A 20,377-nucleotide genomic window follows, 5' to 3' on the forward strand; every position below is an offset into this window, starting at 1 on the left:
GCTGCAGGATGTAAATTTCGTCCATTTTTCCAACTGGCGTTGCAGTTGATGACCGACGTGGTGGGGAACCCTGAGGAGGAGCGGAGGGCAGCGTTTTACCACGAACCCTGGTCCCAGGAGGCGGTCAGCCGCTACTTCTACTGCAAGGTGAAGAAAGCCCATCCCACTGACTCATTTTTTATAAGATCTCTTCTTTTTCTTCTTCTTCTAACTCGCTGTTCTCCTGACAGATCCAGCAGAGGAGACAGGAGCTGGAACAGGCCTTAGCAGTCCGCAACACCTAAAGCAGAAGGCCCTCCTGAAGTTCTGCCTCTGGATTTTGAAGCTGTGTGTGTGTGTGTGTTTGGATTTTTGTGAGTGTGTGTGTGAGGCCAGCAGTGAAGTCTAGATCTTCAGCTGAACCTAAAGAACTCCACATTCAGTTTGTCAACAGTTTTGAAGCTAAATAGGACTCAACCGCGGTTTGTCAGACCCAGATATGAATGCACTTCCTGTTTGAAAAGACCATGAAGTAATCATCGTTAGCAGCACTGTTGGCCCTCAGAGGCTCGGCTTTGTAAATATGTCCCGCAAAAACTGTCGACTAGCTGCTCACACACCTCCCTGTTTGTGCTCTGGATGAGTCTAACTACGCACATTTTTTTATTTGTCCTCATTTGAATCCTATTTTTTTAAGGGTTAATTAATAACACCAGCAAAATATGAGATTACAGTTTTCTGGGTGGTTGCAGATTATAAAACATGACCTGTTGGTTGCATTCATCGTTTCTCCACCATGTTTAGTTTGCTTAAAAAAAAAGACACTGAGAAGCTAAAGTATTACCATGCTATCAGCAGTTTATGACAGAAGTTTACATACACTCATCACTGCCATAAGTATTATATTGTTCCATGGTGAATAGTTTTCATATTTATTTCTCCTTGGTGAACTAATTGTTTAACAACTTTAACTTTTTAATAAGATTTGGGAAATTTCAAGTTAATACAATTTTATCTAATTCACATGAGGTCAAAACTACACATACATGCTCTTATATATATACATACAAACCCCTGAACACCATCAATAAGTTGATTACATTTTTCTGGCTGAATATTTAACAAGTTTTTTTGACAAAATACACACAATTGGGTATTGTGGTCCAGCACAGGACTGTGATCCCAAACACACTTTAAAACTAAGGTTGGGATTTTAATTTTGCTTAATTAATTACTTTGATTTTAAAATGTTAACACAGTTATTTTTTTTTTATTATTATTTACATTCTGTTCCCACGGGAACCTTTGTATTTTGCGTTTCTGGTATGCCCGTAAATCCAACATCGTCTGCAAACATCAGCGATGGTTGATAATGCTTCTCTTGACCCACTAGGAGATCATTTTTTACTTCACAAATAATCTAATATGATGCTGGAAAAGATTATTGTGTCAAAGTTGTGCAATAAGGAGCTAGTCTATCAGCAAAGCTATTCAATCCTAAACTACCATCTCAATACGTTACAACAGGACTGCACTTATATTTGAACTGGTGCCAGTTCCGATACCAAATTCAGAACCAATTCAGTCAAGAAAAGTGGTAAAATAGAGCCAGATCTACGATATATGAAATGCTTCCTGGTGCTACCGGAAGCTTCGTTTGAGGTACTGCGTGCTAAGAGACGTAAACATATGTTTGTGGGTTTGTATGTACAGATTTGAGCCTTTTGATTATTAATTATTTGTTTTAAGAAACCTAAAATTAGCATCATGATGAATGTCAATAAACTTCTGACCAGAACAGTTGCTGGAAAACAATAAGGTGTGACGATCGTATTGTTTTTTTTTTCTTCCTTTAATCACGTCACTGCAGTGGAAATAGGGGGAAATGATCCCTTTTGTGTGTTTTCAAGATCAGTGTTTCGAAAGTTTTACCAAAGGATGCAACAAAAAGAAGCAGAGAACATAAGAAACTGGACAAAAACACAGATCTGTGTTTTTAAAAAAATATTAATAACTGAGCAGTATTAGCAGTTAAGTCCAGGTCTGTTGCATTTTACATTTTCTATGTTATACATGCACAGAGAAGGGAAAAAAAGAATAATGAAGGTTAGTTTGGTGGAGATTTGAATGTAAATATGTTTTGGTGTCCAGCTGTACAGTCCACATCTGTTTGGATTACATGTTGCAGAATGGGAGCTCCATTGGTTTTTAATTATTCCCACTTTGGGGGTCGATTTATTTGAGTGTCTTACCGTGGGAGCTGCAACAAAAATCAGTCTCAGTAGCTGCAACAGAATATAATCTGCACCAATCTCATTTTACACGTTTTTTAATGACTTGTATGTATATGTTGTACTGTCGGTTAGATTATTTGTTTTTGGATGGGAGAGAGAGTCACTTTGCACTGTGCTGTAAACTCTTTGTCGGGACTCTCTTTATTGTGGGTGAGACCCTCTTTATTATCCCAGCGTACACAAAAATCGACCTATGCATGCTCCATGAACATGGATCAATACATCTGATGAGGCTGTCCGTGTAAATATTAAAAGGTCTGCATAGATGTGTACGTAGCAAAGGCTAGACTCGGCAAGTTTGCTGATGGCGCCTTCTGGAAATTGTTTTTTGCCAAAAAAAGAAAAAAAATAACTTGTCCTACCAGCAACTAATTGTAAGTGTGAGTTGTATGTTTTCATTAAGGGACTAAGTTATATTCACTGCACTCTGTAGGTAGCTGTAGCTAGGAAATCAGTCCCGTGTCTCACCTTTCTTTTTCTTCTTTCTTTTTTTTTTTTTTTTTTATTCATAGCATGTCTAGGACATTTATAACGTTGTCACTGAATCACTAACCCCCTCTTGTGGAGGACACCTAGAGCTGCAACTCCTCTACAACAGAATCATCACTACTGTATTAGTCTGTCACCTATCCCTGTCCAAACTGTTGCATGTGGGTCTGAGGAGTGGGAGCTACTCTCTCTTTGTTTACACTGAGGGTCACCGACAGGAGGTTAATAATAATAATAATAAATAATAATGCTGTATATCTCTAAAGGGTTTCATGATCATGTTCTGTAAAGAAAAAGAGGGGAATACAGCTGTAACATTGTGAGACAGCCTGGATGTAAATAAAGAAGCGCTTGCCAAAGTTTGTAAATGCCATCAGATGTGAAGTCTCTTTTGTTGTTCATCAGTTTTCTACGGTTTAAAAGCTACATGTTAATTTATTAGCATGATTTTAAAATCCACATTTTGAAAACTGATTTGGAAAAATCTTCTTTTGCCTGATTTCTTTTGTTACTAATATAAATTATCATTTTCATTCTTAAAATGCCAAAATTTCCACTTAACTTTATATTTTTGGGGCTCTGATGTAAATTTTAATCGTTAAATGATTGATAATTTGATCGTTTACTCAGTACTTGAGTAGACTTTTTACCAAATATCTTTTTACTCTTGCTTGAGTAATTTCTTGGATGGCTAATTTTTACTTTTACTAGAGTAAAAATATGTTGAAGTGGTGCTACTCTTCTTTTTGGTTCTCTACCATACTCTGACCAGAAGTTAATGTTCTTTGGAGGCGATGGCATGGAAAGATTTGGGAACCCAAGATGATTGGAAGAATATAAAATTTAAGATTTTTTATAATGTCTGCTACTCGTAGTGTCGTCACATAAATGGCTTTTCCTCAGAAAAATGTTTCAGTTCCGGCTCAATGGTGGGGTCTGCTTCCTGCAAGGAGGCGGCAGACAAGAGTTTTATTGTTCCTGATGGAAGCAGGTGGAGGCCTTTCCACTGTGACCTGCAGCGGAGCTGGAGCACTGTCTATGCCTCAGAAAGAGCCTCTTTCACTGCGCTGCAGCACTATTCTCCTGAGCCCACGGCCCCTCTCGGGGGTGAGGGAGGTTAGCGGGCCTCTTTTCGCTGCATCAGCAATCAGGCTCCATGAAGAGAGGCATTCAGGGTTCTCCACAATCCCAGCGTCGGGGGTTAACCACCTAATGCCGGAGTGATCATTGGCTGAATCGGCCTGTCATCTGGGCAAAGGGTTCACGTCTGTGCCAGGGTGGAGACTTTTAAGATTTAATGTGAGGAGACAAGGCGGGGCGTGGAGCTGAGGAACAAAATGTTCATCAGACCCAGAAAACTGACCCAAAAATGGTTCCTGAACCTCTCTACTCCATTTTCCAGCTCAATCAAAAATAATTTTTCTGAAATAATGGATATCTACTTTGTCTTTTGACCGGAAATTCTCACCAGATATTAAATACATTTAAAATATATGTAAATTTAGAATTTAAGACGGGGAATAAGTATCGAACACAACCAGAAAAAGCTGCTAAAAGGATTAGAAAGTCAAGAAAATAGTAATTTAGTCCATATTTGTGACCTTAAAAAAACCTCTGCAACCCTCGTCTTTTCATCAAACACTTTTTTGGATGGCTTTTTTTTATTTTTACTTGACTAAAAATAGTGCTATTCTTACTCGAGTACAATTTTTGAGTACACCTCTGTTTGTAGAAAAAATAAATTAAAAAAAAGCAATGGAAAATGTTGCATACAAAAACTAAAACCAATATCGATACCTGATAACGTTATTTTTAACGTTGTTTGGGCCTAATACTGATACTTACCATATATTTACAAATACAAATAATTATAATAATAATAATAAAAACAAGCCGCTGAGTGTAAATTTTACTCTTTAATACCTCTTACAAAAAAAAAAGAAAATAAAGAAAAAGGCAGCCAATGGCTTCAGCTTGTTTCCAGTATCTGAACATCTCCACAATGGAAGACTTATGGCTCAAGTGATTTTCTTTCCAATGATTATTAACAAAGAAGGCCTTTGTTTATATGTTACAGATACTGAAATACGCCTAAATATATAAATACCGTCTCAGAGGCTGAGAATGCAAACAGCAGGAATCAGAGTAGCATCTATGATTCATCGCTGTCTAGACGTGACACATTTAAAAGGTACAAAAGTAAAAGTCGAAAGTTCCCGTAATGAGCAGGGATACTTTCAGCTGCAAGGAGTAAACAGTTAAGGTTGTTATTATTGGGTTTTTTTTTAATCGATCCTGACATCTTTGTACCGTGAAGTTTCCAGAAAAAGTGGATTAAATCCACAGTTATCAGCATTAAACCAGTGTTTTATGTGCTGTTGGCCTGGTCCTGCTCAAACAGAGCCATGGCGAGGTGTGACCTCGACCCCAGACTCTCCAGGTTGCTAAGCACGCAGCGGTGGTAGATGTCCTCGCTGAACCGCGGGTTGCACGCCCGCCGCACGTACTTTTGGATCAGCGCCGGTTCCACGGCCCGGAACACATGCAAGCCGGAGTAACGCACGAATATGTCGTAAACGTCCATGCTCTCCATTAGCTCCTCGTTCTCTAAAATGTCGGCCGCCATCTTGGTGCGTGCGCTCATGTAGTCGGCGTTGTAGAAGCAGGCTTCGTCGAAGACGTGGCGGTCAAAGTGGCCGTCACGAAGAGACTCCGAGGCGAAGGTGGAGGAGGCGGACGGCTGTTGGTCGCGGTAGATGACGGCGGGGTTGAACTCCTGGAAATGGACAGGGAAGAAAACCTGCCAGTTGCTGATGGCGTTCATTCGGCAGCGGTTCAGGAAGTCCGCGTTGACCTCGGTCCAAACACTCGACAGGAAGAAAAGCGTGTCGACAGGGTGCTTCTTGGAAATGATGTCCATCAGCTTGACCTGTGAGGGAACCTCCGTCTTCACGCTGATCCAGGGAATCTTCACGTCGCCGTAACGTTTTTCCACTTCACCGATCATCGACTTGACCCCGGCAAACACGTCGCTCTGGCTGACTCTCTGGGCGTCGAAGGGGTCGTAGATGAACAGGAAGGTCAGTAAAACGTTATCGTGCGTGTCCAGGGTGTTCGTCACGTACATGTCCAGGAAGTTACCCACGTAATCCTGATCCTGGGCGGTGACCGGCAGGATGACCTGCACCCGCGTTGCCTCCGTCACGTAAGGCATGGGGATAATCTCGACAGCGCTCAGAGGTCGCAACAGGTTGACCCTTTTGGCAATGACCTGGCTGTGACCTTTCTGGGTGAAAGCCTCCAGCGCCAGATCCAGTATGTACTCCATCCCACGCATGGGATCGAAGCGCCTGTACCCGTTGAGCAGGCGCCGCTTGCGGAAGCGGAGCTGCGGCTGGTATCGCTCGTTGAGCCGCTCCACGGCGACCTCCAATATGGCGCTGACGTCGGCTCGGTCAGCTCCTCTCATCTCACATTTGGGCGAGCAGTCCGTGCAGGAGTAAATGTGCTCCTCTGTGAAGTAATCCCAGTTTATGACCTCGAAGCGAGTCTTGGGTTTGAAGGGGGAGTTGATGCCGATTGGCCACGTGACCCCAGCCTTACCCTCAGGGGTCAAGTGGCTCAGGTTGCTGATCTGCATCTGATAAATACACAAAAAAAAATCTTTAAAATATAAAACCAAAGTAAAATAATACCTTTAAGATAGCTGCTGTTTATTTAAATTTCAAATTAATCTAATTAACTCATTAGCAAGTTTGCAGGGTTAAAACTAGGGCTGAAACAATTAATCAGATTAATCGTGACAAATGGATCACTGAAATAATTGCCAACTAACTTAGTAATCGAATAATTGTAAGAATTATCAATGAAGTAATGGATTTCTAAAACAATTGTTAGTAGCTGCCCTACTAATAATTATTTTAGGAATTGATTATTGCGATTAATCAATTAATCGGATAAAAAATTTTGATCAAATTCTGCAGATTTTTACTGAAAACTTTACAGAAAATATTTACTGACACAAATTTTTTTCTTTAGTATAAATTTATGTCCAGTTTTATCTTAATTCCCGATATGAATATATTGTTCTTTCAGCAAACTGACTGCTTTTGAGTCTACATGCTTCAGTTATCGATTAATTGATTAGTAAATTAATTGTCGATTAATTATGATTAATTGTTGCAGCCTAATCTAGTTAGTTCAATAGTGAGAGTAATCTATAATTTTGTCCCGTGACGTTATGTTATCTCGCTGCCATGAGATAAAGAGACCCAGGTCTGGTCATATTGTGAGAACTGTTAAATTAAGTCATCATGTCAAAGTGTCAAAGCTCAAATTTCTAAGAAGAAGAGGTAGCATTTATATTAGAAAGTAAGATTTTTCAATTTTGGGAAACAAAATATAGAAATAGTCAATAAATGTAACTGTTCTGAGCTTAGAAAGGATTATATTCCACTCACATGTCTCAACAAATCTGTTTTCTTACATCGATGAATAATTTATCAAGCAGGAATTTCTGCTTTGGAGCATGCGGTTATTAGGGTGGGGCAAAACATATCCACGTGCATTTTTGGAGCTGATAAATAAATATTAAAGTAAAATGTAACAAACCTGTAGATCGTAAATCTGCTGGTAAGTCCACTGAAGCTCTATTTGGCTGAAGCGCTTATGCAGACGGTACATGAGGTTGGGGTCCGATACGGGATGAACTGTGAAGGCGTTTTTAAACGCAACGCTGTCCTCTCGCTCTGGATCTGCGTTTTTCCCCAGCTCAAAGTAGCGATACTTCATCCCCTGTCAGTCATCACAAACTTTACGTCTAGATTTTGCTTTGCTTTTATTTTTTGAGTGTGTAAATGCATTGTTGTTGTTACCTGGTGCACCTCCACGCAGCTCAGACCCAGATAGTCGATGATGCAGCGGCCCAGCCACTCGTCCGGTCTCACGCTCAGGATGTCGTTGCGACAGGTGTCGAGATGCGGCTGCAGTCGCGCCAGCAAGCTGCGGGACAGAAGGTAGCCGTAGCCGCCATGGCAGTAACGGGCTTTCTCCTCCCCGCCGATGAACTCCTCAGCCCTGCCCATGTACAGGTCCTGACCCGCGCTGAGGTGACCCACCAGCTCCGACAGGCGGTCCGCCTGCATGTAAGTGTCATCCTGCGCCAACAGGAACCAGTCGTACTCAGAGCCGTAGTGCTGATGGAGGTGCCGCACCGTCTCGTACATCAGCCACACTGGCCGGTCGTCGCCGTGGGCGATCACGGTCATGCCGTGTGGCACCTTGGGGCTCCGGAGGCCCGTGAAGAAAAAGGTTCGGTGGAAGTGATGGGCGACCGTGCGGTTCACTGCCACGGCTAACGTGCCGAGGGTGGCCCGAGACGTGAGGACGCCCGCCAGCAGCCGCTCTCGGATGCCCAGTTCAGTGTGGATGTATCGAGTTCTGATGGAGAAAAATCAGATTAGAACCGTGAGAATATAAGGAAAACAAAAGCAATTAATCGTGATAATTCCTGATTAATCAATTACTAATCTTACTCTGGAACTCATGAAATTATGGCTGCAATGATTAATCGTAATTAATCGATTATTGATATAATTTTCAACTGATTAATCGTTAACTGGAGTTTACGAATAATCCAAAACTGTACAAAAAATATTTACATTTTGCATTTAAGATTTAAAAATGCTTGTTTGTAAATTTCTTCTATCCAGATACCCTCAAATTACATCGTTTTAGCTTCAGTTTCGCTCTAATGTCAACATTTTGAAGCATCTAACATTGTTGTATCTTGTTTAGCTCCACTCATTATGCCTATCATCTTTGACCAGTTACCTGTATCCACACAGCATAATTCTGCCACTACCATGCTCCACACTGTGGGTGCGCATTAATTTGTCTTCTTTTGATGTCAATTTTAAACCATTTTATTCTGGTTTTCTGACTTCATGTGTGGGTGCTAGTGTAGTATTTTTAAGCATCAAAATGTGACCTTTCCACTCACCTGAGGACTTTCTTGTGTGGTTTGTTTGGGTCCTTGTGATAGGGAACTATTCGTGGCTGGAAATCCTCCTCTCCAGCTCCATCTCTCCCTCCTCTCTGAGCGTCTCTTCTGCCCAGGAAGAGCCCACCTTTGGCCAGCTCGTCTCTGCAGGGGTCGTCCGTGTCCCCTTGCGTCCAGGACACCATCAAAAGGCTGAGACTGCACCCCAGAGACAGCCCCAGGATGAGGGGCAAAGCAGGCCTGAAGAGGGCCAAAAACGTCGAGAGGCGCATGGTTGATCGTTAAGAGCTAAACCCTAAAGGTGACAGCGCTTTATGGGCAAACTGAGACTCATTTTACCCAAGTAGGAGCTGAAAAAAAAATGAGATCTATTTAATAAAACAAGAAAAAAAAACTGATATAGTTTACTGTTCCTATTAAATTAGATCAGGTTTGATTAGATTAGGAGACCACCTAACAGGATTTCACTTTTATTTATACCATTACTAAGTATGTTTTAACTATGTAGCTACCAGTACGCAAAAGTTTTCCGCTTTAAAACAACAGATGCATGCAAATAGCTTGACATCCCCCAACTGCTTCCTATTAACCTCAAACAGTTTGGTTAATCATTCACATGTTCCCTGCTACATGCCTCCATCCACATAAAACCCATGTTTTGTTAATCAGCTCCACTCATTTTTAGCTAGCAGTCACTTACTAAATCAGCAGAAAGCTTCTTAAAGTCAAGTCGCTTTGCAATAATCTGGTTAGAAAAAAAAACCCGAAGCGAATGAGGAAGAGTTTTGTCCGTCTTATCTAAATTGCAACGTAACAATAACATCTAAGAGGAACAAACATGAAAGATCAAGCTAGCGAGTTAGCATCGCGACCCGTTAGTGCAGACACGTCGATCCACCTCCACGGTCATCAACAGGAAGCTGTTACAAGTCCCGTTTAGCTGCTGGGGGAAAAAAAAAACGTTAATGCGGTCAAAAACATGTCGTCTACTGCCTTCGCTTTCTTGACTTCCTGAAAAACTGTGTGCCACACACACAAAGTGTGTCAACAGCGTCCCTCACGTCGTTTTCAGCCTCATCATTAGAGACTGACTGCACATCTGCTACTGCAGCATCACCTCTGCTCGCTTGTCAGACCTGTGCTGTCAACTGGAGATTTTATTAAACCCCACTAATAAAGTGTAATTATTTTTTTGACATATCAATGTATGTGTCATCATGAATCCTCGTGGACATAATGTTCTTAATGAGAGGAAGGTGCATTTCACCTTTAAATGTGAAGACACCTCAGTAAGATTGCCATGAATTCAAATTTGAAATCTTTTTTTAATCGCAGTACTTTTTAAAACACACCTTCCAATTTTTATGTAAAGCCTTTAAGCATAAAATATTGCCATTTTAAATTTGTTAATAGGACAAGAGTAAAATAACATTTCACAACTGATGTGTCGGTCGTGACAGAGCCTACCCGATCTGCCGGCTCCTGTCGAAAATAAACAAAGAACGTCTTTTGACGTCAAAATCTGAGGACTTTGCTTTAAGTTGTAACATTGTAACGTAATTATAATTGGAACTGGCGATTAAGGTACTCAGGGTCAATTTCTTAATATATATTTGATAATGTATGTAGAAATTATTATTTTATTGATAAGAAGAAAAAATAAATAAATTGCTCTTGGGGGGCCCCTGGTGGTCGCGGTAGGTACCGCACGCTCATGATATTCAGGATCTCCAAGATCCGTAGCTGCATTTCAAACATAGTGAGCAGGGTGTTTGAGAGGATAAAACAGAAACAAACCCACAGTCATTAGCTTGCATTGCTAGTAGTTAGCCGTATAAAACCATTACCAAACCCCACTGGTTTTCTGATTTCTAATCAATCAATCAAATTTTATTTGTACAGCACATTTCAGCAGCAAGGCATTTCAAAGTGCTTTACATCATAACAAACACAAAAAACACAAAGTCATTCTAACTACAACATCCAAAGTTGGTTGAGATGTATTTCTGAAGTTGGTAATCAAATTTCAGTGTCACCAACACTATAGAGAAATGCTCTAAGATACTCCATCAAAACTATAGTTATTTGTGAAGCCTCATATGCATGGTGACTGTGAAACAACAAAGAAAATATCCGATAGTTATTCATAACATCCAAAATGAGCTAAAACTATTATTTTTGGCATACTGTTGATATTCTACATAGGAATACTTAATAACTGAGTGCTATTTAAAATGAATTAGCATGAAAAATTGTTTGTGACCCTAAAGAACCGGCTGAGCCAAAGCAACGGATCCCATAAACGAGCCGGAATTCCCATCTCTACTTTTTACTGCAGTCCCACGAGTAGGGGCGGGTCCTGTTATTTTCACCGCCCTTCTTGACCATATATGGTTCGTCTGGCGGTTTAGCGAGCGGCTACATCCACCCGGCAAAAGGTGGACACGAGACGTCAGTGTGCTCCCGACATACGAGGTACGGAGATATTAGGTAAATGAGATCCATCTGAGTTTAACAACTGCTGCATGAACCCCCAACTTAAGCCGGTTATTGTGAAGATTATCTGGCTTGATTTTTAAAATCGTTCTACCGATTTGGGACTGTGTCATGTTTAATTTGGGCCTAGAGTCGAGTTAGCAGCCAGGCCTGTCAGGTGTAGCTAACGTTACCGGCTCATTCGTATTGTGCCGGTAGAAATAACTTTACATTTTATCTCTAACGCATGTTTCTTAGTGCTTGACATGTTTTGTGTTTTAGCCAACACCGCCGAATTTCATTTAACTCTTCGGGGACAAAATGTACAGGTAAAGTTAGCACGGCTAGCCGCTAACAACCGGACTAATCAAGCGTTATAGATGCTATAGCCGCGTTTGGAAAGAACCAGAACGTGGCGTTCGTTGTCTTTGCCACCATTATTCCAGTCTTTAAGACGACGTTTTTAATTACTTTGGTTACTGAGACGTGTTCATTTAAAAAAATAAGCTTAGTTTCCTTTTAATTATGGGGGTAGTATTTAACCGGCAAGCCGGTTTAGGGTTATCTGCTAGCGGTTAGTCATCCTGATTAAGACCTCTCTCCCTTATATGACTAATGCCGGTTTAGTCACCTCAGTAATTGCTGAACTACAGATAACCAGAGTTCATTGTCATGCTGATGTGTTTTGTTGCTTTCCGTTATCCTCGCTTATGTTTTCTGTCGAGCAGCCTTGGATAACCATGCCGTCAGACTTGGCCAAAAAGAAAGCAGCCAAGAAGAAGGAGGCAGCCAAAGCCCGTCAGCGCCCCAAGAAGTCTGAGGAAGTGAATGAGGACGGAGAACAACCGGAGATCGAAGAAAATGGAGCAGACAGCAATGGTGAGACTGGGATTAGATCTTTGTGACCAGATCCAGTGGGACTGATTAATGTATATTTAAAGTATGTGTCAGAGTAGTTGCATCTAAATCTAAATATGGATGTTTATAAGCCTAACTGATTTGTTTTCAACATGTATGTCTTGAGATTTGTAATTTAGTGAGTTGTATCCTCACTAAACATGTAAAAAGTTTCAGGGCTTTTTTCTGTCATCAGTGACCCAGTTATTTAGAAAATCTCAAATTAAATAAATGAGTCTGTAGAGCTTTTTGCTTTTAGAGGGAATACCATAAAATTAAGGAGAGGCACATTATTAAAAAAAAAAAAAAGAGTATAATGAGCTAGTTGCACAAAACATTTACCGTAAATTAACATTGTGTATTTTGGATTTAATTTTTCCTTAATCTTTTTTTATATGCCTGTCTAAACTTTAAAGATCTATCAAAAATGTTTTTTTGTTGTTGTTTTTAGCTGCTACAATTTGACTTTGTTTTTTAAAAGTCTTAGTTCCTTGGTGTTGAGATCTCTTTGGAGTTTTGATATTTTGTATAATTATTTTTGATTATTTGCACATCTGGCCTGTGGGGGAAAATAGTTTTGTAAATTGATAAACATAACTTGTTAATATTTGTATTTAGAAATGTAAAAATGAAACTTTTTTGTGTCACTAAAACAAATAAGAATATTTGCAGTTTTCAATTGGAACAATCCAAATAACAAGCATTTATTGGTTGACTTTTTCAGCTTTCTACCTAAAACAACTGGATCTCAGTGATGCTAGATGCTACAAAGTCTTGGTTTTGAGTCAGTAATTTTAGCAACCCCCACTTTTGGGTCTGTTTAATAGACAACACTGCAACAGAATCAGCCATGTTTTAAAATCAGGCTGCAGTATTTCACATTATGCACCAAACACACATCACCTAACCTGAATTCATCTTGACTCTTATAATTTGTAAGTATTTCTACTGGTTTGTGCTGTTTTCCAGTTGTTGTTATTGCTATATCTTAATATTTTTGACGGCTTCCATGATAAATCATGAAAAGTCCAAAGGAAAAAAAACAAATTTTTCTGAATCTGGAAGCAACTAAAAGCAGTGATCCCAAGAAGTTTTACTCGTATTTTTAGAGTAGCATCAATCTAAGCATGTAGCGCTATTGGACTGGTTGGGAAGACTAAAACGGTGTGCACTGATCTATAAAGCAGGACATCTCTGGTTTCAGGCGTCTGCAGCTTAACCAAGGAGCTGGACGAGTTCGAGCTGCGGAAGACGGAGGCTCGGGCTGTGACTGGCGTTCTCGCTTCCCATCCCAACAGCACGGACGTCCACATCAGCAGCCTGTCGCTCACCTTCCACGGCCAAGAGCTGCTGTCAGACACCAGCCTGGAGCTCAACTCAGGCCGACGCTACGGCCTCATCGGACTTAACGGCACCGGTAACCGTTTAGCTCGGACCTCAGTTTGTTTGAAAGCCAAATCAAAACAATTAATCGTGTTGCGTTTCTTCTCTCTGCTAGGAAAGTCCATGCTACTGTCGGCCATCGGCCACCGTGAGATTCCCATTCCAGAGCACATAGATATTTACCACCTGACCCGGGAGATGGCGCCGAGCGACAAGACGGCTCTGCAGTGCGTCATGGAGGTGGACGAGCAGAGGATCATGCTGGAGAAGGAGGCGGAGAGACTCGCTCATGAAGACTGTGAGTTACATAAGATCTGACAAAACTGGAGCGGTTGAATAACAACTAAGCCAGACTCCATAAGAAATAAATCAATTAATCACATGACAAATCATCATTCTGGTATTTTCTTTAGAACCATTTTGTTTAGAGAGACATCATAATTCATTTTATTTATGGTTTTGGTTGTTTTTATTTTAGATAATTAGCATATTTTGTGAAATATTTTGTACAAAATTAAAGGACTAACTTTCATTATTATGTCATTATCAATATATTACTTCAAAATGGTCTCAAACCAACAATATTATCATTTATCGCAACAATTTAACTGCAATTTTTGTTATTGCGACAGGAAAATCACAAGACATAAAATAGGAAATTAATTTCCATTTAAATGCTTATATGTGTGTTTCGCTTAATCTTTAGAGAGAGATTATTAAAAAGGGGCCATTTTGAAAAATGCTGCAAACATTTGACAAGAACAAAGTAGTTGGTTTGCATTATTTTAAAAGTCCTAACTAGCAGTTTTGCCTGTATGAAGCTAATGATTAACACAACCTGAAGGGCAATTGTGCTTTGTTGAAGCTTAATCCATTTTATTTGTAACAGTTATTTTTATTTTGGAAATCTAAAATGTTTTTGAGTTCCTGTGTCAAATGTTCTCTGGACATTTAAAGATTATAGTTCTTAAACCATCTCAAAACGACAATATTATCATTTAATTTCTGGGAACAGCCAAATTTATCAGGCCTAATAACGACATCAGAAGGTTTTTGTTTCATAAGATGATTTCAGTGAATATATTAAACACTTAAAAAGCTGCTATGATTAAAACTAAACCTTTCTTTCCCCTTAAAGCGGAGTGTGAGAAGCTGATGGAGCTGTACGAGCGTCTGGAGGAGCTGGACGCTGACAAGGCAGAGATGCGAGCCTCTCGGATCCTCCACGGTCTCGGCTTCAGCGCCACCATGCAGCAGAAGAAGCTGAAGGACTTCAGTGGAGGCTGGAGGATGCGTGTTGCTCTGGCCAGGTGAAAACAGGCTCGCTCAGCTTCAGGAATTAGATTTTGTAACGTTTTATGACCTTAAATGTTTGTTTCTGCAGAGCTCTGTTCATCAAACCCTTCATGTTGTTGCTGGATGAGCCGACGAACCACCTGGACCTGGACGCTTGTGTGTGGCTGGAAGAGGAGCTCAAATCGTACGTTTACGCCTCACCTGGAACGTTTTAGTTGTTGGTGAGTAAAAGCAGCAGGTTTTACTCACCAACCTGCTGCTGCTTCTCCACAGGTTTAAGAGAATCCTTGTTCTCATCTCACACTCCCAAGACTTCCTGAACGGCGTGTGTACCAACATCATCCACTTACATCAGAGAAAACTAAAGTACTACACGGTAAGAACACTTTTCTTAGAGCCCAATTAGCAAAGGCCTGGACCCCCTTTGGAATACCTGGAACGAACAAGAGCTAAATAAGGAATCGAGACAAGCTGCTGCTAATAACGTCTCTCTGCTGTTGGGTGACGAAGCAAATCTATATTTGTTCAGGGTAACTATGACCAGTATGTGAAGACCAGAGCAGAGTTGGAAGAGAACCAGATGAAGCGTTTCAACTGGGAGCAGGACCAGATAGCACACATGAAGGTAAACAAGAGGCCTAATTTATTTCACTTTACTTACAAAAATATCCACAAAATAAAACCTGAAGAGTGCAATGTGCAAATAGCCTTTAACGCAGCGTTCCCATAGCAAATCACGGAGGTGGCAGAGTGATGCTTTGGGATGCTAATATTTAGTATGGAAAGGGAAGCCGATCAGATTTTTCTTTTCTTTATTAAATATAAAATATTGGAAGAAAACCTGCTGGTAAACTCACAACTAGAGCTACAATAAAACTATTTAAAGCAGCATTTCCAGCAGGATGTTGACCTTAAATAGCCAACAAATGGCTCTGAGATGATTCATTGCTTGATGGCAACATTGATTTATTTTTATTTTTCTCTCGGTACATTTGCTAGCTTCCCAAAATTATCTTGAAAATGTTACTTAGTATTTTATTTCCACTTTAAGCAGGAAACATTTTTAAAACGGCTCCATCCTGCAAAATTACTCTTAAATTTTTTTAAAATAATATTCAGATTTTTAACCCTCCATATGTTTATATAACTCCACTATTTATCATTTGTTCCTAAAATGAAGGAAATAAAATTCCTAAACTAAATCTTAAACTACATTATTTAATACAAAACACTTTTTTTCAGTATGGTGTGAAATTTTGCTGTGTGATTTTAATGGAGGAGAAATGTAGCACCATCTGGTGGACAAAATCATGTTCCTGCCTTCTAGTAACCAGACTTGGGCCTGAAGGTTAATTTGAAGACATTTAACTTTTATTTGTGTTTGAAAATAGTTAAATGTGACAATTGTTTTCCATTTTCTTTTCCTCCGGAACAAAGATCTGTTTGCGTAGCTTGTCGATTTAATCTATAAGGAACTGGAACATCTACTATAACATTTAAAAAGAAAACGTGTGCATGTGTCTTCTGCCAAAATGGAGCAGAGGAGATCTCAAAGATCTGTTAAGAATTAAAGGTTTTTCTGGTGATTTTGAAACATTTCTTTTGTCTCCGATACACTTAGAATATAACGTCTATTTGTGTACATTGTGTGTGTGGTCTACAGTCAATCTTATGTATTTTTTTAGAATAATAATTTTATTGTCGTTCCTCTACAGAATTACATTGCCAGGTTCGGCCACGGCTCCGCCAAGTTGGCACGACAAGCACAGAGCAAAGAGAAGACGCTGCAGAAGATGGTGGCATCAGGCTTGACTGAAAGAGTTGTGAATGACAAGGTGCAGCACAGATTGAACCTTTATCAGATTGTTTCGTAGCATCTGATTTATTACTGCACAGATTCCTGAATAAAACCTGTTTTCTCCAGACGCTGTCATTTTATTTTCCTCCCTGTGGGAAGATTCCTCCTCCTGTTATCATGGTTCAGAATGTGAGCTTCAAGTACAGTGACAACACAGTGAGTACAGACATTAAACAACCTCTTTTTGTCTGTTTTTATCTCCCCCAAAAAAGACAAATCTGTGGTTTAATGTCTTCTTAGCCGCACATTTATAAAAACTTGGAGTTTGGTATCGACTTGGATACCCGGGTGGCTCTGGTGGGACCCAATGGAGCCGGGAAATCCACGCTGCTGAAGCTGCTCATGGGAGAGGTTGGTGCTGTTTATTCTAAACTAACTGGTGAATCATTCTCAATACTAAGTTTTATGATTTTTATCCTTTTTACAGCTCCTCCCTACAGATGGCATGATCCGCAAACATTCACACGTGAAGATCGGCAGATATCACCAGGTAAAAGTCAAGCCGTTTTAATAAATAATATTAATTACAGTAAAGTAATTGTCCTCTGTTTGTCTTGGCAGCACCTGACGGAGCAACTGGAGCTCGACCTTTCTCCTTTGGAGTACATGATGAAGTGTTTCCCTGAAATCAAGGAGAAGGAGGAGATGAGGAAGATCATCGGCCGCTACGGCCTCACAGGAAAACAGCAGGTGGGCGTTAGCAAAAAGGCGCTTCGTACGGTTTTCCCGCAGCAAACTTTAACCATTTTCAAGATGTTTTCAATAAAATTCTAGCACTAAAGCATAAAAATAAACCAAATTCACTATTATATCATTTATTACTGCTTTGAATGTCTTGTGATTGAATTCTGCAAAGTAAACTAAAATAAGAATTTTATCTCCCACACTTGACCAATCGCTTTGACTCTTCTGAGAACAAAACACAAATCACTTTCAAATATTAAATTACACAGATCAAAAGCTCATCACACCATTAGGAATAATAAATATTCATTACACTGAACAAGTTGTGTAATTTACTCAAAATGCTTAACTACAATATAATTACACAACTTTCTGTAATGAGTCTTTTCTCAAAGTTTACAACTATATTTCAAAACTCCAGATAAAATATCAAGGACTTTATACAAAAATCAATACGGGTGAAATGATTAATCAATTATAAAAATAATCAACTAATTTAGTACTTGTCGTTAACTGGAGTACAAACTGAAAAAATGTCATTTGCTGAAAGAATAAAACAGTAATTAAGCCAAAACTGTGCAGAAAATATACATTTTGCATTCAAGTGGTATTTTAGATTAATCAGGTTCAGATTCTGTCAACAATAAAATACTAAACACTTTTTGTTTATAAATCGGTAAACCCAAAAAATAATCAGATTAGCCTTGCATAAAATTTGTGATTTTCTTTGATACAAATAATAAAGCATACACTTTATTATTTAGAATGTTGTTGCATTTTATTCAATAAAGTGTTTCTTATTCAAACAACCGATTAATCATCAGACTAATTGATTACTAAAATAGTTTAGTTGTAGCTTTAAAATCAAGCATTTTCCAAAACGCCTCATTGAAAGTTAAGCATATTCAAGGATTTCAAGCACCGGTACAAACGCATGAAGTGTCTCATTATTCTTCAGTCGTATTGATTATTGCAACAGCGTCTTCACAGGTCTGTCCAACAAATCAATCAAACAGCTGCAGCTGATCCAGAATGCTGCTGCTCGCGTTCTCACTAAAACCAGGAAGATAGAGCACATAACACCAGTTTTAAAGTCCCTACACTGGCTCCCTGTAGCTCAAAGAATAGACTTTGAAATACTGTTGTTAGTTTATAAATTACTGAACGGCTTAGCACCACAATACATTAAAGATCTGCTGTTGTTGTATCAACCTTCCAGACCTCTCAGGTCTTCCTGTTCTGGTTCTGCTCTGCATCCCCAGAACCAGAACCAAACGAGGAGAAGCAGCTTTCAGCATCTATGCACCACAAATTTGGAACAAACTTCCAGAAAACTGTAAAACAGCTGAAACACTGACTTCTTTTAAATCTCAACTGAAAACCCACCTGTTTAGAATTGTATTTGAAATGTAATCAATCACAAATTTATTGATGGAACTTGACTTAATGATTGATTCTATATTGCATTGTGATTCTGTGTTTGTAATGATGTAAAGCACTTTGAAATGCCTTGCTGCTGAAATGTGCTATACAAATAAAATTTGATTGATTGATTGATTATTCCTAAAAGCCTCCTTTAATTTCCTCCAGGTGAGTCCGATCAGGAACTTGTCAGACGGTCAGAAGTGCAGAGTTTGTTTTGCCTGGCTGGCCTGGCAGAACCCCCACATGCTGTTCCTGGACGAGCCGACCAATCACCTGGACATCGAGACGATCGACGCGCTGGCGGAAGCAATCAACGAGTTCGAGGGAGGCATGATGCTAGTTAGTCACGACTTCAGGCTAATTCAACAGGTATGGCTTCCTCTGAGACGCCTGAAACCTAACATTTGAGTAGAGTGGATGTTTTAAATCGCACAAGGCTGAAATAATGATTAACTGGACTATACGGCTTTGAAAATTGCTTATTTAAATTTTTTATTTACTGATTTAAAATGCCAACTAACGGGTGAAATGATTAATCAGGTAAGTTGTGATTAATCAATTATTCGTTAACAGACAGAGTATACAGTACAGACTCAAAAAAAAAAACTTGGATTTTTAAATACTTAGATTTAAAATGCCAACTCTAGGATTGAAATGATTAATCGTGATAATCAAATATTGTGATAATCAACTAAGTAATTGATTGCTAACTGGAATATACAGACTCAAAAAAGGCCATTTGCTTAAAAAGAAGTTAAAGTAGTAATTAAAACGACCATACAAAGAAATGTTTGCATTTTTTATTTAAGATGGAAAAAAAAAATCTTTGGTAAATCTGAACCAGGTGAAGATACAACATATTTAAAAAGGATGCTAAATTATTTTTTAAAAAGGAACTGAATTGTTTCCATGTCAGTGTATTTCTAATATTGGAAAAAAAAGACTTAAGTAGTTAAGTTTTTAAAAAATAATTTAATTAATTGCAAGAATAATCGATTACCAAAATCGTTAGCTGCAGCCCTAAAATCTTCTTTCTTTCTTTTTTCCAGGTGGCTCAAGAAATCTGGGTGTGTCAGAATCAAACCATCACAAAGTGGAAGAGCGGCATCTTGGGATACAAGGAGCATTTGAAGTCAAAGATAGAGGAGCAGTGAAGGCAGGTGACCTGACGCACCTGGTCGCTCGTTTATGACATCATGGACCTGCGAGTTTCTGAACGGAGGAGCAGGAAACGTCCTACTGAACAGAACCAATCTATTATGCATCTTATCGGACTCGTCTCTCGTACACCTAGTACCGTTTCCTCACGGTTTGACTACAGTCCAAGCCCCGCCCTTCCACCTCAGGCTGCGGTCTGATTGGCTGATTCACCTGGAATGCATTCCATTGTGTTTGTCTTCAAAGAAGTCTTTGTTCTTTAAAAGTTCTGTTTTACCCTAAGAAGTAAGCAGCAGCTTTTAGGTCATTTTATCATATTTAAAAGGTGACTTTTCTTTTTTGTTTTCTTTCCCCTCCAGTGTAAGAGCAGTTCTGCCTTATTTGACAGCAATGCAATAAAGGTTTGTCTCAATAAACGGAACAGTAAAAACAGCAAAA

General features: G+C 39.5%; 3 protein-coding genes across 8 annotated transcripts in view; 2 read left to right on the forward strand and 1 right to left on the reverse strand.

Annotated features, from left to right (window-relative positions):
* smarcd3b (SWI/SNF related BAF chromatin remodeling complex subunit D3b) overlaps window positions 1-3,135 on the forward strand; it is a 49,205-nt gene extending 46,070 nt beyond the window's left edge. For all 5 annotated transcript variants that reach the window (XM_032551105.1, XM_032551104.1, XM_032551102.1 and 2 more), the window contains 2 exons: window positions 46-147; window positions 231-3,135. In XM_032551105.1, coding sequence (XP_032406996.1) covers window positions 46-147; window positions 231-284 — 156 coding nt within the window. In that variant the 3' untranslated portion in view covers window positions 285-3,135. The remainder of the gene's footprint in view (window positions 1-45; window positions 148-230) is intronic.
* A 1,528-nt stretch (window positions 3,136-4,663) lies between these two features.
* chpf2 (chondroitin polymerizing factor 2) lies at window positions 4,664-9,890 on the reverse strand. The gene is made up of 4 exons (XM_032551101.1): window positions 8,764-9,890; window positions 7,637-8,201; window positions 7,374-7,556; window positions 4,664-6,402 (listed from the first exon to the last, which is right to left on the reverse strand). The coding sequence occupies exons 1-4, from the start codon at window positions 9,033-9,035 to the stop codon at window positions 5,131-5,133; spliced, it is 2,292 nt and encodes a 763-aa protein (XP_032406992.1). The 5' UTR covers window positions 9,036-9,890; the 3' UTR covers window positions 4,664-5,130.
* Window positions 9,891-11,120: 1,230 nt separating this feature from the next.
* Window positions 11,121-20,377, forward strand: abcf2b (ATP-binding cassette, sub-family F (GCN20), member 2b). Of its 2 annotated transcripts, none has more exons than XM_032551017.1 (15): window positions 11,121-11,238; window positions 11,967-12,117; window positions 13,340-13,552; window positions 13,634-13,816; window positions 14,657-14,828; window positions 14,903-14,998; window positions 15,088-15,190; window positions 15,344-15,439; window positions 16,530-16,649; window positions 16,739-16,828; window positions 16,913-17,023; window positions 17,100-17,162; window positions 17,234-17,362; window positions 18,947-19,150; window positions 19,831-20,377. In XM_032551017.1, exons 2-15 carry the CDS (start codon window positions 11,979-11,981, stop codon window positions 19,933-19,935), a joined length of 1,824 nt encoding a protein of 607 aa, XP_032406908.1. In that variant the 5' UTR covers window positions 11,121-11,238; window positions 11,967-11,978; the 3' UTR covers window positions 19,936-20,377. The 2 variants fall into 2 exon arrangements, with proteins under 2 accessions (XP_032406908.1, XP_032406907.1); XM_032551016.1 differs by having other exon boundaries at window positions 11,124-11,253.

This window comes from Xiphophorus hellerii, chromosome 21, assembly GCF_003331165.1.
Source record: "Xiphophorus hellerii strain 12219 chromosome 21, Xiphophorus_hellerii-4.1, whole genome shotgun sequence".
NCBI lineage: Eukaryota > Metazoa > Chordata > Actinopteri > Cyprinodontiformes > Poeciliidae > Xiphophorus > Xiphophorus hellerii.

Excerpts from the sequence above, each read along its gene's own strand:
- abcf2b (XM_032551017.1), top strand. The coding sequence starts at position 11,979 with ATGCCGTCAGACTTGGCCAAAAAGAAAGCAGCCAAGAAGAAGGAGGCA. Across the intron at positions 17,024-17,099 it reads TGAAGCTGCTCATGGGAGAG|CTCCTCCCTACAGATGGCAT; the intron begins GTTGGTGCTGTT and ends TCCTTTTTACAG. Across the intron at positions 17,163-17,233 it reads AGATCGGCAGATATCACCAG|CACCTGACGGAGCAACTGGA; the intron begins GTAAAAGTCAAG and ends TTGTCTTGGCAG.
- chpf2 (XM_032551101.1), bottom strand. The coding sequence starts at position 9,035 with ATGCGCCTCTCGACGTTTTTGGCCCTCTTCAGGCCTGCTTTGCCCCTC. Across the intron at positions 7,557-7,636 it reads GCTGCGTGGAGGTGCACCAG|GGGATGAAGTATCGCTACTT; the intron begins GTAACAACAACA and ends GATGACTGACAG. Across the intron at positions 6,403-7,373 it reads AGCAGATTTACGATCTACAG|ATGCAGATCAGCAACCTGAG; the intron begins GTTTGTTACATT and ends TGTATTTATCAG.